The following is a 13,354-nucleotide window of genomic DNA, read 5'->3' as shown; positions in this document are numbered from 1 at the left end:
TCCAAATACTAGCGGCTGAATATATACCCTCATCAACATACCCTGACTAACCTCCTGTCTCCACCAACATAGCCTAGCATGGACAGATAGGGAGGTAGTAGTAGGCAGGTCCTGTAATGTCTCCACTACTACCTATCTACCTGATCTATGTAACCTGTCAGTAGAAGTTATGAGTACTAAACCTGGTTCTTTACTCCATACCTCATACACTAGATGCATATAGAGATACTCCATTCACCTGCAGTCAATCCAGTCCAGGATGAAGGACGAGGGAAAAGGAAAGAAGGATAGGATCAGACTACCGAGGTAGGTAAGTAGCTACTTAGGTAGGCAAATCATCTAGTACATTCATCTAGTGCATACATCCTCGGACATACCCATCGAATATAGATACCTTGCTCATACCTAGTTCGACTACCCTACTTGGTAGGTAAGTTATGTCCGTACCTGGTACCTTGCATATATGACAGCCAAAGGCTCCTACGCACAGATCATGCAATATGCATGTTTAACTTAGCATCTATCTCCAATGAGTGGGGTTCTCACCCACGCAGGTCCCAACTCCAAAACCAACTTACCTGCCTTGACCGTGTCATGGTTCCCTTCAGCCTGTTGCAAACAGGGGCATACTGCTGGAACGTTTACCAGTTTATACCTACGAGTTAACTATCATGGGGGCCGGCGGCTATGGAGGTGGAATCTAAGGATCAGCCTTGTTTGTTTGTTATATTTCCATCTTCTTGATCTGGATGGGGATGCAGTAGTACATACATACTACGTTAATACCGAACCGTTCAGTGCATTAGTCACTCCGCGGTTCCCGCAGACTTCAGACAGGACCAGACATGATGAAACATGAAACATGCTACCTAGGTTAGGTACCTACATAGGGTATGTTTCATGTTCTTCTGTAGCCTTGCTTCCGGCCCCCGAGTCTAGGGACATACATCTGCATCACATATTTGGGCCCAGTCTGTGCTGTAGGTACATAGCATGGCGAGAGCAAGTTAAGCGCTGGCCCCATATATATAGTATTTAGCAACTAAAGCAGAATATCGTAGGTATTAATAGGCTTGACCCGTAACTGATATATGTGTCATTTCCAAACCCTAGCGCGCTGGTTCCTACGTCACTGCGGGAGAATGAATCCCTAGGGCAGGCAACCACCTGAACCATCCAACTTGCCAGGTAGAGGTCTCAGTGAGAGATTACTTTAGTAAATCTTTCTTGATTTCGATATATCTGTTCACTAGAAGCTTACAAGTAAGGCAGAGTGAGCAGAGTAAGTGGACTCCATCCACAACAGCTTCGCCTTGCAACGTACCTACCTACCTAACCTAGGTACCTATCTAGGTTATAGTAACATAGAGTAACTACTTGGGCAAAACTGTGTATAATGGTGCATACCAATTTATCTGAAAGGAATGAATGATATAGACAAAATGAAGTTCGTTATATTGCTAGTCCTCTCTCTCTTTATATATATGTATACAGTCTCGTCTCGATAGCAAGCTTTCCAGGAGTATCTTATCTAAACCAGAGATTGAAACCAAAAGGAGCCAGGAGTTCTAATTTAATGCATTGAATTTTGCAATCCAACCTTGTGGTATCCGCAATGCGCTTGCAATGGTGAGAACAGTATGATGATAATGATGAAAAGAGAAGAGAAGAAGAAATAGTAGCCAGTAATCCAAGGGATCATAGAAAACAACAAAAAAATGGGAAGATAGTTTCAAAAGAGCAAGCAAGATCCATGTCTACAGGTCACGAAACCAACTGTGACAAGTTGACAGCAGATCCAAACATCCGTACAGATCATCACCATATTCCAAAAGTTTTTACCAATCATCAGTCCACTCATCCTTCCCAGACGAAGAAGTGGTGTTGTTCTTGTTCGTCGTGGATCCGCCACCAAATCCACTGGGCGTAGACGACGACGGCCCTTTCTTCATCGCCGCCGTCCCGATCGCACCAGGGGTGCTCTTCCGATTCTCCTGCGCCGCGATGGAAGAGAAGTCGTCCCAAAAGTCCTTGCGTTCGGGCTCAACCCGCCGCCGTGCAGCACTGCCTCCGCCCTCGTCTGGGCCTTCGACGAAGCGGTTGAAGGACTCTGCGGCGCCGCGGGCGCCAGTCTGCAGGTTCTGGCCGAGCTGGGCAGCGTGGATACGGGCCTGTGCAGCGAGGTCGGATTCTACTATCTGGATATGGTGTCAGCGGAGACCACGATCATGAAGGTGGCAAGAAAGAATATCCAACATACCTGCTTGGCTGTGGGCTGGAGGTATGTCTCGTTGACCGTCTTCGCGCTCTTGCTAACGGTCGAAGTAAACCATCCGAATCCTTTAGACAGCGCGGCCATGGGGTCCTTCTGGAAGTCATCTATGCCCGGGATTCCACCGCTCTCCTGACTCCGAGACGATGTCACCGGCATCCCGCCTCCAAAACCACTATACTTGCCTCCCTGCGACGGAGGAAGGTCATCCGGACGCATCGCATTCTCAGAGCCCAGCTTTGCAAAGTACGCCTCGTTGCGCTCCTTCCTACTAGTACTCCCCGAGCGGTCCAACGCGGCCGGTGACGCCGACGCCGTCCGTGCCCCAGCCAGCGGGGTACTGGACCTGGACCGCGAAGCCGTCGATTCGACCTTGTCGTTATTGCTGCTATTCGTCTTCTTCTGTCCGGGAACGTACTCCCTCTTCTCGACCTTCGCCGTCAACCGTTCCTTGTACTCCTCACCGACCTCCCCCTCGTAGCGCTCCTTGATGGTAGAATCCTCGAACGTCCGTCCCTCAGAGAGCGTGACGGGATGTGCGTCGAAGAAGGCCTTCCAGGGCTCATTGCCACCATTTTCCATGCGCTCGATCTCCACGCTCTTAAAGGCGTCCATGGTGATGGAGCGGACGAAGGAGATGTGGACCCCCAGGCCGCGATGGGTGCCTGCGCAGTTGAGGCAGATGAAGATACCGAATTTGGGGGAGGCCTAGAGAAGGAAAGCGCAACAGATCTGGTTATCAGGATCCTCCATGAACCGTATGAGAGACAAATGGTGATTCAGGGGCAGGTTGACGAACCCATTGAGGCGAAGGCGCTCCGCAGTCGCAACATCTGTCATTTCCGTTCGTCTTGGAGATCTGGAGGAGCTGTATACCGGCGACAAACAAGATGCATCAGTATCTAGTTGCAGACACAAGAAAACGCAATCCTTATAGTCATATAGGGAGGTAAACGGTACCTTCGTCCTCGTCTCCGGATCGACCTCCCACAGCTTTGACATCCTCACGGACGGAGGCAGAGACCCACGCGGAAAGGGATCACGTCGAAGTTCACACAGGGAGGACAAAGACTCAATTTTAAGGAAACCAATCCGGCAGAGATGTTCTGAGTCGCGAACGGCCGCGCTCCCTTCGATTTTAATCTGCGTCGAGAGCACCCGTGCGTTCTGGAGTCCACAGGACTCAAGGGGATTGGTCCCGCCGTGCTCCTGCTGATTCGCGGCCCCTGGAAACTAGCACAACAGGCAGGAGACGGTGACCTGTCACTTGGGGAGACTGATAACCTGTTCAGACGATAATCGTGAATATCATGTCGGATCGGAGACCGATAGACTCGACAGCTGCCGAGCCCCGGCGCCGCGACAGGCAAACCGCGGCCGACGGCGCCAAGGCTCCGCGCACAACGGCTCCCGCTCTAGACTTCTGCTTGTGGAGAACTCCCAGCAAAGGACCATGGACGAGAAGGGCCCTCGACCGGGGTAAACGATAGCTTACGGTAGTGTCGATCATGATGATGACCGCTCTGATCGCTACAGTGCCCTACGGATGCCACTTACGGTGGAAGTTGTGCGCCTGGAGATACGCTACAAGGCCGGCCTTGAGGCAAATCGTAAGTTAAATGGTCGCTAAGATACAGCCGCAATAGAATCGTAAAAGGCTCCCGTCAATCAGAATATTATGCCTCCATTAATCGGTAGACACATCGAGCTCATCAACCCCCTATGACCATATCGAAGAATAAAGATATCCACAGTTTAAACCGCATCTTTCGATGCTCACTATGAAAATATCCATCCGATGGTCATTTCCCAGCATCATCATCATCATCCCCTGTTCTCATCATGCGTGGCTCATCGTTCTGGGCTGGAACGATCTTGTCATTTAGGCGGCAGCCGGAGTTGCGTTCTCCTCAGCCGAGGCGGCAGCGGGAGCCTCTTCGGCAGGCTTCTGCTCGGCGGCAGGAGCAGGAGCACCGTCCTCCTTGCCGGGGCTGTCGATAGCAACCTTGACGGCGATTTCACGTCCCTCAATCTCTTTCCCGTTCATCTCCTTGACGGCCTTCTCCTGGAGCGCCTCAGAGCCGAGGGTCACGAAACCGAATCCACGGCCCTTGCGGGGCTCGTTACGAGCCTGCAGCTTCTTGACCATGAAACGAGGGATGGGGCGAAGGGCGATCTTGGCGGACACCGGCTCGTAAGCGGCGAAGAGCTCCTTGAGCTGTGGGAAGTTAGCATGCGCCTGTTAATAGGGGGATAAAGCTGGTCTGCGCGACATACCTTCTCCTCACTCAGATCGTAGGGCAGGTTGGCCACCATGACCTTGGTCTTGGATGGGATACCATCCTCAGGAGGACCACGCTGCTTCTGAGGACGGCCGCGAGGCTTGGTCTCCTTGGGAGTCTCGGTGGCAGCGGCGGTGTTGGTCTCGTTGGTGACTTCGGTCAGGGCAGCAGTCTGAGCGGCAGCTGCGCCGTTCTGGGCCTGCCGTTGAGCCTGGGCAACAGTCAGCAAACCTGTCGACGCTTCGATTTCCCGACCTGGAAGGCGAGAACGAGGGTTCAGAGGAGCCGCAACCCCATTCCGCATTCCACGCAGCCGTGCAGGGAGAGGGCTTCTACTTACAGCGCCAGCACGACCACCACCTCTGAAACGGCCACCACGGCCCCGACCACGTCCACGGCCGCGGCCAGAACCCCTCTTGCGGCCCTCAGCGCCGCTAGCACCCTCAGCACCACTCACAGCACCATCCGCCTTGGCTTCAGCGGGCTCAGGCTTGCGGGCGACCTGGACGGAGACCTTGCGCTCGAGGATCTCCTTGCCAGACAGTTCCGCGATCGCGTTCTGGGCCTCCTGGGCGGTGGCAAGGTCAACAAACGCATAGCCAACCGGGCGGTTGGTGCGCGGGTTCACAGGGATGGAGGTGCTTTCACTGTTGGTGATGGTGGTTAGCACTCAATTCCTCGGACCCCTCATCTTGTGCACTTCCGTCGCCGAGCGGTGAAGGGCAGCAGTATGCGCTAGGCGGCTAGCCAGAGCATGACATGTGGTCAGACAGGCGCCACGCAGACCGGCGGCCGTTGCACGACTGTGCAGACTCCCTTCAGTCCGTCGAGGACGGGACAGTGCGCGCCAGGTGAGGTGATGGGCGGCACTTACATGGTGTAGTTCTTGAAGAACTCCTTGAGTTCCCCCTCAGTGGTCGCATACGCGAGATTCCCAATGTACAGCCGACGTCCCTCATCGGCACTGGCCGCAGCAGCGTCGGTCTGAGCGGCAGGAGCAGTGCCGTTGGTGGGCTCCTGGATGGTGGTGGAAGCGAGGTTATCGGCGAGGTTGTCGACGGCAGTAGACATGTTGATGGCTGAGGACACGAGGTCTTAGTTGTCGTTGAGAAGATGACCGTGTGAAAAGGACTCAGGTAGCTGAAGGCTGCCTTGTGGGATTTAACTTGAAGAGGGGGGGAAAAGGGTAGCTTGGTGCCCTAGATACTGAAGGTTGGGGAGGAGGAAGTTGAACGGGAAGCGCTGATGCCTTTGGGAAGGTTGAGGTCTGGCTGGGGATGGAGAAAGGAGAAGGAGAGAAAAAAGGGCAGGCGAGGCACAGGGCCCGACGCTAAACCGAGACGGGGTGGCGGATGAGCATGATTCACCAGAGCCGCAGCGCCAGCTGTCAGCGGGGCTCGGGGGTTTAGGGGCCACTTACGGGCCTTTCTCTGCCTGTTAGCCACGGTTAAGGCTGCTGCTGTTCTAGCGGCCTTCGGTGCGTTCTGTCCTTCCATGGGTCTATCTGTGACTTGCTCCTCCACACTCTGCGCCCGCCACCACTGGAGAGACCAGCTGTATACATCTCTGCACGGAGTCACAAATAAGATGAGTTGTCTGTGAGTCTTTCTTCGCCTCTCCTTCCACCGCATCGATGGAACTATCCATACTCCCTGCAGGCCTGACATGATTGGACACAGCATGCCACTGCAGATCATCGTGGTGGCTCCGAGAACTCATCACCCCCTGGTCCGCATGTCCAGCACATACCTGCCGGTACCTACATGAGACTAGGAACAACGGTCGCTGCCGTCCTTCACGTCCACGCCACTCCCTGAACGCCACTTGCCACATGGTCGCGTCGTCCTCCGTGCTGTCAACTCGTCCTGTTCCCAAGTCCGGCAAGGACCCTCCGCATGTTGTTCCTGCATCCGCTCGAGTCGACGCCCATGTCTGCTTTGTCAGCCTGAAGAGACCGGGGGTTTCCTATTTTTGCAACAAGCTCCAGCCCTCGTTACCGTACACTTACATGCGGGGGTTTCCTCCGTTTTCCTAATTGGTACAAAGGTTATAGCAATTGACCCAGGCTTAGTTGTACTGTGCCTTCCGTACTAGACGCGACGCTTTTGCCAGCTTTTCTGTCGAACAGTAATACTACCATAACTAGATGGCCTCAGCTGGATTCGAGTAGAAGGACGGCCTCGGGAAGGAAACTCTTGTGCTATGTCGATGTAAGTGGTGTTACGCAATACATGTCAAAAACGACGGGAGGCTCTGGAGGTAGTCTCAGAGGATGCTCCTACGCCCAGTCGCAGTTGCCATTTAACATACAGATGGAAACAGGGACGCTTCAGCATTTCTCCATGCATCTCAGATCAACTGAGCGGAGCATTCATCCAGGGCACCTCACCTTCACGAACTATTAAGGACCTGTGTACTGTACTGTACAGGCGTCTAGATCGAGTTTCTGATGAAGCTGGCGCTTTGCAATCGCAGAGCAGACGGTAACTGCAGGATTATTTGAAATTCATGTCAAATCAATTGTGATCCAGAAACTATTTACTCTAACTACTGTACATGCCCTTTTTGCCTGTGAACACAATATCTGTTGGTTCATGGAGAAGCGAGGTGTGTTCTGCATCTTTATGTGGATGGTTCAACCTTCAGTCTCACCCTCTTTTCATCAATGGGACGCTCCCAATTGGACAAACCGAAAATGCAGAAGCTGCTGTGTGGAGAAGACCGGTCCTACTCACGACGCTCATTTCTCGGGATCTTCAGCTGTCCCTCCTTCGGTGCCTTGAGAAGATTTGGTGCAGTCTATCTCTAAAGACGACATGCCAGCTGTGACGCTTTCAGCTGATGTCAGATCAGGGACTGTAGCTCTAGCTTGCTCGTTCTCGGACACACTCATCTCTACATCGCTTTGCAGTGCACCAGACGAGATTTCCTTGGATGCAGTATTGGCCTTCACGATTGGACTAACTCTGGGTTCATTATCGTCTCTGCCGCGGGTACCTCTTTGCTCAAAGTTGCTGCTCGGCGGGGAAAGCTGCCGGGGTATTCTCTCTGTGATAAAGGGCGCCGAGTCGGGGTGAGGAATGTCCACATAGTTCCCAAAACAGTCCCTTCTGACCCAACGCCTTGCTGGGCCTGAGATCTGGGGACCTGCTGTATGAGACATATGGTGCGATGTATGAACCGACGGTACTGTTTGTCTGTTATCGGGCGGTCGTTGCCTTGAAGTCTCTGGAGGACCGCTAGGAGAATCAGCATTTGCCGCTGTATCACTTAATGAGGCCCCTGCTGAAAGCTGGGGAATGTTCGTCTGATGGCTTCGAATTGTTCCATGTTCTTCAGCTGCGCATGTGCTATCTTCAGATGTCCCGTCAAGACTGGTGCCGCTTGTACGTATCATGTCCTGATACCGTTCCTGCCATTTGTCGATCATTCTCTTTCCATTTTCTGCAATGGAAGCCCTACAACGATCCTTGAGTGACTCCAAATCTGGGTTCATAAGCGGACTGACCACCACAGCGCTCAGGGCCCGGGAGACTTCTCTCGTGGTGCATCCGTGTTCTCGAGCAAATTCCTCGAAAGGGAAGAGATTTGCAACCGTGTCCACCATGTCGATGAAAAATTTGGCTGTGTAGGGGCGACCTGCATCCTCAGAGAGTTTTATTGCTTTGATGCTGCTCCGGACCGTGTCATCTTCTGAAAGATTATTCTGATTTGAAGGGTTGTTCTCGGTGGATAGTCGTTGATTCTTCTGGACTGGTTCAGGTGACTGTGGTCGTTTCCGTTTCTTTACCACATGCTTTTCAGGACCCGAGTGCAGCTCCTTGTCGATGCACTTGTGCGGTATCCCAACGCTCTTTACAGCTATAACTGACAGCTCTAGGCTGTCGTTGATGTCTGTGTTGGCCTTGTGGGTTCCATCTCGGGACGGAAGGAGTTGTAGACTTTCTGGCGTTTTCTCGGGACCTTTGGAATCTGGAGTATCTTCTCTTATTGATCAGAACGAGGGATGTCATGCAGGTGTACTCTGATTGGGAACTTCGGGGTGCATCGGTTGATATGAATCCCCGGCATCAAAATCAGTGAACTACAACAACGCTGGACTCACATACTGGATGGAGATGAGGCCTCCGGGTAGGCCCCCAGATTTGCCTTGTTTTTAGCGGCTTGATAATGATCCGGAAGAGGCTGACTGTGCTGTACTTTTCTGACTGCTGTTACCTGGATATCATCATCGTCGTCATCCAAGATGATAAAGGGAGTCGTCGGATTCATCCCGACAGCACCTATCACAGGAGGAGACAATCGGTTTGCCAGAGGGTACAGCTCCGTATGAGGATGGAAATGTGAGATGGATAGGAGGCAAGAATTTGCGTTCTGACAACTCTGGGGACTGTCTACCTCTAGCATCAGTTGGAGACGTAAGCCTACCATTAACTGGCAGCCTGGAGGACGACAATGAAGACCCGCGATAGGCTACAGGTGAAAGTTCAGACATGGAGGCTGGAGATCTCATGTTTGGCAACCAGCTGTTTCAGCTACATGCTTTGGCATTCTGCTTGTGGTGTACAGATAGCGTGCACATCTAGTACCAGAGCAACATGTGCAGGATCTGCTGAGGCTCATAAGCTTCTTTATCTGCAAGCAGACACATGGATGGCGGTTGTAGCCTACACACAAGAATCTGAAGGGCCATCACAAAGCCAGCAGCCTGAAGAGATTCCTGGAGTTGGATTACGATGGAATTCCCATATGAGGCACCTATGGTTCCAGGAGGTACAAACTGGGTATGCACTGTTCATGGCAATCCTGCCCCCAACACCGCCGGAAAGAGGCATCCCCTATCGCCATGCCATTATTTTTCTTTGATCTCCGTCTCGCCATGCCGTCCTATTAATGTCGGTTACGGCGGGCCGGCGCATCAAAGACGGTCTCTTGGTCCCGCCGTCTTATCATATCAAGCAAGCTTTCCTACGGTTCCGCGGCTGCTTAGTCATGCTCGGTACCGCCGCCCTCCTCCACGAGACTGACTTTATACCGAACTTCCCCTCCCTCGGGTTTCTTCCCTCCAGGTCAGAGCTCTGCATCTTCGCTAGCCCCATGGATCACATTGAGCAGACCGAGGGTGCCAATGATGATGCCACCAACACCCATCTGCTGCCGGGGGACTCTTCGACGGGCAGACCGACGTCACAGTACCTCCAAAGCCCGGCCGGGTCCCAGCGCTCGCGCCGGCCGAGTATACGGATACGGCGGTTATCTTCAACATCCTCTGTGAGCGATACTCCCAACGTCCAGGTCAATGGGGAGGACCTCCACAGTCCCACGCGCGCGGAGGAGAACTGGCCGTCAGCGCGCCGTCGCAGCAGCTCAGAACCGCGACCTGGACGATGGTCCGCGCCTCCCGAGATCGTCCTCTCCAGACTGGAGACAGGGGAATCGCAACTGCGGATGACCCCTTTGACGGAAGAAACATCCAATCTGAGTTCCGGCGCATATCCTTTTCCTCGCGCTTCTCAGCATCTGGCTCCGCCGCCTCCGACAGCTGGTTCTGATAACCGGAACCTGTTGCGACGAGCCAGTATAGCAGCTTTGGCGGGGAGGTTTCACCGGAACCGTGCTTCAACTACTGGCGCAGATCCTGCCGCGCAGGCTCAGCGGGAAAGCCAGTATCCAAGGACAAATGAGTATGACCCGCGCATTGTTGACTTTCTGGACGTCGTCGGTACGTAACAGAGTTTGTCTGAGAAGGTTTCAACCCAGAACTGACCCAGGGTAGACCCGGAGATATCGACCCTGTCCACCCTTACCAATGTCCAGAATTCGCTCTTCGTTCCCGACCTAGGCAGGTTTGTGAACCGCATGCCGATGTATACGCTCACGCGGCACGAGTCCGAAACCTCGAGGGCCGAGACCACAGGGAGTGAGGAGTATGAGTTGGAACCGGAGGATGAGCCGTTGGACAAGGATCACCCCACGAACGAGCGTTTGCGTACGCTCAGTACTATTACGTCCGTGCTCAGCGAGTCGAAATTTGCAGTGCTGCCAGAGGGAAGCTCTCTCGAGGGCTGGACTGCGGAGGATGTGCGGGAGTTAAACGACCATGTCAGACATATGCTGCATTCCCGCCGTTCGAAGTTCAAGCGCGCGATGCGAGGGTTCTGGCAATATGTCACGAAGCGTAAGCCGTGTTACCATGTCGCGGTATTGCCGTTGACAGCACGCTGACGTCCGACTTAGCACTTGGATTCCTTGTCACTTTATATGCTACGCTTATCACCCTCTTCGGTCTCGCCTGGGTTCTCTTCCTTATCGGTATGTTTACTTCGCACTTCTTGAGGCAACCGCACTGGTGAGGGCTAATCAAAATTATATGACAGGCTGGATCAATGTCGGAGGGCGTCAATTATATGTCATCAATGTCATTGATAACGTTCTGGTTGCACTATTCGCAATCATGGGTGATGGCCTTGCACCGTTCCGCGCTATCGATACCTATCATATGATCTATATCGCCCATTATCACCACCTTACCTGGAAGCTGCGTAAAGAGCGCGCGCTTCCCAAACTCCAGAACAAGAACGATCTACCATCGCGGCGTGAACAGGACATTGATGTCGAGGACATGAGTGCGACCAAGCGGCAGCCGATGGAATTCAGCGTCCTGACCCCGCTGCAGCAGAGAAAGCTGGAACACCACCAGAACAAATTTGCCAAATCTCACACCTTCTACAAGCCCCACGAGACCCAGACCCACTACGCGTTCCCGCTCCGCTTCCTCGTCGCCATCGTTGTCCTGCTCGACTTCCACTCCATCTTCCAGATCGCGCTTGGCGCCTGCACGTGGGGAATTGACTACCGCGTGCGGCCTTTCGCACTGACCACGGTGATCCTGTGCTGCTCTATCACATGCAATATCACAGCAGGCCTGCTGATTATGATCGGGGACCGGATGACGCGCAAGAAGGACGTTGTGGAGCGGCTGTTCCGGCAACAGCTGACGCAGGAGGCGATGCGCAAGATGGAGAAGAGGCGGAAGAAGGAAGAGCGGCGGAACGCGGCCTTGGAGCGTCCTGTGCCGTATGCCGGCACCTGAACTGCACAGATTGCTATTCGAACCGACCAACCTTCATGACGGCCGACTACGACGATAATGTCTTTCTACCATGTACATGTACAATACGTATGATGTGACGGTCCAACATCACACGTCATGCTTTGGGACACTCGAGGAACCGGGAACAAGGCTATACCGGGTATATAGCTTCCTTTTTTTATTATTCTTCTCTTCGACATTGTATATCTACAACCATTTTATTTGAGTCGACGACACGGATATTGGCTGCGGATACGGCAAGGACTGTACTATACAGCGGAGGAGAGGATTTGGTCGGTTCGTGCGCAGTTTGTCTGGTATACAAATTTGGACATGTGGATTGGATTTGGGGTGTTCATTTACATTTATTATTCACATATACATATTTTAATTCCCACGAGAATGGTGAAGTTATTCGATTCTCTCAGCATGATCTCCCTGCCTATTTCTATTACTATTCCTCTAGACGTCTCTTCACTGCCGGAGGACAGACAGGCAGGCAGGTACAAGTATCGCATGCAGAAGACAATAGACCCACCATCTCTCCCGCCCCCGGCTCAATCCGTCCATTCGTTTTCAGGCACAGATCGATTATCGGTCCGAACGGGCCGGGAGCGCTCTAGATTTTTTAATTTTTTCCCACCTGATCCCAGCCGTGGTTTGGTTCGGGTTCGGGAGCGCTGCGTATCCGGCCGATCCGGACCGTTTTTGGGTTGGGAGTCGGGCCTTTTTTGGCCGTGCTCGGGTCACGGCGAGAGACGTCACGTTACCCCCAGACAGAAATTTGGAGAGAAAAAATGAATCGGGAATTTGTTTTTTTGACCGCAGCAGCAGAGAGATTGATTATCTACTCATAGTATAAATGAGTTGGTCCATTGAATCGAATAAATTAAATGCGCATTTGTTTCCATTTCAATCAATGCTTATATGTATATACTCTTCTATATTTTTTTCTAACTTTTAATATTAACCTTTTCCACTCCCGAATATTATTAATTGACCGGGTACACCACCTACTAGCCACTCTTTCTTTTCTTGAGATAGATAGTGAATGTGAGAAGCGTGAGAGAGTGAGTAGAAACCACATAGAAATGCATACCAGGTACCTTGTACTGTATATACTGTAGTTAACGTAATCCACCACCGAGCGAGCGGCCCCCTATTCAACCATACCATCTACCACCATCAAATATGCCACCAAAGACTGCAGAATCGAAGGCGCAAATAGAAGGCCGTATGTCGCTTGCAATTAAAGCAATTCAAGATGGTCAAATCTCTAATGCAAAAGCAGCAGCTGACGCATATGATGTCCCATATTCTACACCGAAACACCGCATTCATGGGCGTACTGCTCGCCTTGATACTGCAGCAAATGGTCAAAGGCTTACCAATCTGGAAGAATCTTCACTAAAGCAATGGATCCTTGATATGGATGAGCGAGGCCTACCACCATCTCATGATACTGTACGCAAAATGGCAACTATATTGCTATCTGATCGCAAAGGCAATACTGCATCAATCGGTCCAAATTGGGTGACCCGGTTTATCAAGCGGCATAGTGATCTTGCATCTAAATACAATCGCAAATATGATTATCAACGAGCTCAATGTGAGGATCCAGATATTATCAAGAATTGGTTCAATCTTGTTCAGAATACTATAGCAAAATATGGTATTCTTGAACAGGACATCTACAACTGTGATGAA

General features: G+C 52.2%; 4 protein-coding genes across 4 annotated transcripts; 1 reads left to right on the top strand and 3 right to left on the bottom strand.

Annotated features, from left to right (window-relative positions):
• Positions 1–1,838: 1,838 nt before the first annotated feature.
• VTN00DRAFT_6172 (uncharacterized protein) lies at positions 1,839–3,274 on the bottom strand (the record flags this gene model as incomplete). The annotated part of the gene is made up of 4 exons (XM_069432779.1): positions 1,839–2,198; positions 2,261–2,980; positions 3,072–3,140; positions 3,233–3,274. The coding sequence occupies 4 exons, from the start codon at positions 3,272–3,274 to the stop codon at positions 1,839–1,841; spliced, it is 1,191 nt and encodes a 396-aa protein (XP_069288604.1).
• Positions 3,275–4,154: 880 nt separating this feature from the next.
• VTN00DRAFT_6171 (uncharacterized protein) lies at positions 4,155–5,625 on the bottom strand (the record flags this gene model as incomplete). Its single annotated transcript, XM_069432778.1, has 4 exons — positions 4,155–4,490; positions 4,550–4,765; positions 4,895–5,201; positions 5,429–5,625. The coding sequence occupies 4 exons, from the start codon at positions 5,623–5,625 to the stop codon at positions 4,155–4,157; spliced, it is 1,056 nt and encodes a 351-aa protein (XP_069288603.1).
• Positions 5,626–7,294: 1,669 nt separating this feature from the next.
• Positions 7,295–8,826, bottom strand: VTN00DRAFT_6170 (uncharacterized protein; the record flags this gene model as incomplete). The annotated part of the gene is made up of 2 exons (XM_069432777.1): positions 7,295–8,526; positions 8,664–8,826. 2 exons carry the CDS (start codon positions 8,824–8,826, stop codon positions 7,295–7,297), a joined length of 1,395 nt encoding a protein of 464 aa, XP_069288602.1.
• A 720-nt stretch (positions 8,827–9,546) lies between these two features.
• Positions 9,547–11,647, top strand: VTN00DRAFT_6169 (uncharacterized protein; the record flags this gene model as incomplete). The annotated part of the gene is made up of 4 exons (XM_069432775.1): positions 9,547–10,276; positions 10,331–10,732; positions 10,792–10,866; positions 10,932–11,647. 4 exons carry the CDS (start codon positions 9,547–9,549, stop codon positions 11,645–11,647), a joined length of 1,923 nt encoding a protein of 640 aa, XP_069288601.1.
• Positions 11,648–13,354: the final 1,707 nt, after the last annotated feature.

This window comes from Thermoascus crustaceus (genome assembly GCF_041956765.1).
Source record: "Thermoascus crustaceus strain CBS 181.67 unplaced genomic scaffold VTN00scaffold_3, whole genome shotgun sequence".
Classification (NCBI taxonomy): domain Eukaryota; kingdom Fungi; phylum Ascomycota; class Eurotiomycetes; order Eurotiales; family Thermoascaceae; genus Thermoascus; species Thermoascus crustaceus.
Note: the sequence above shows the minus strand (reverse complement) of the source record. Positions and strands in the feature narration are given on the sequence as shown.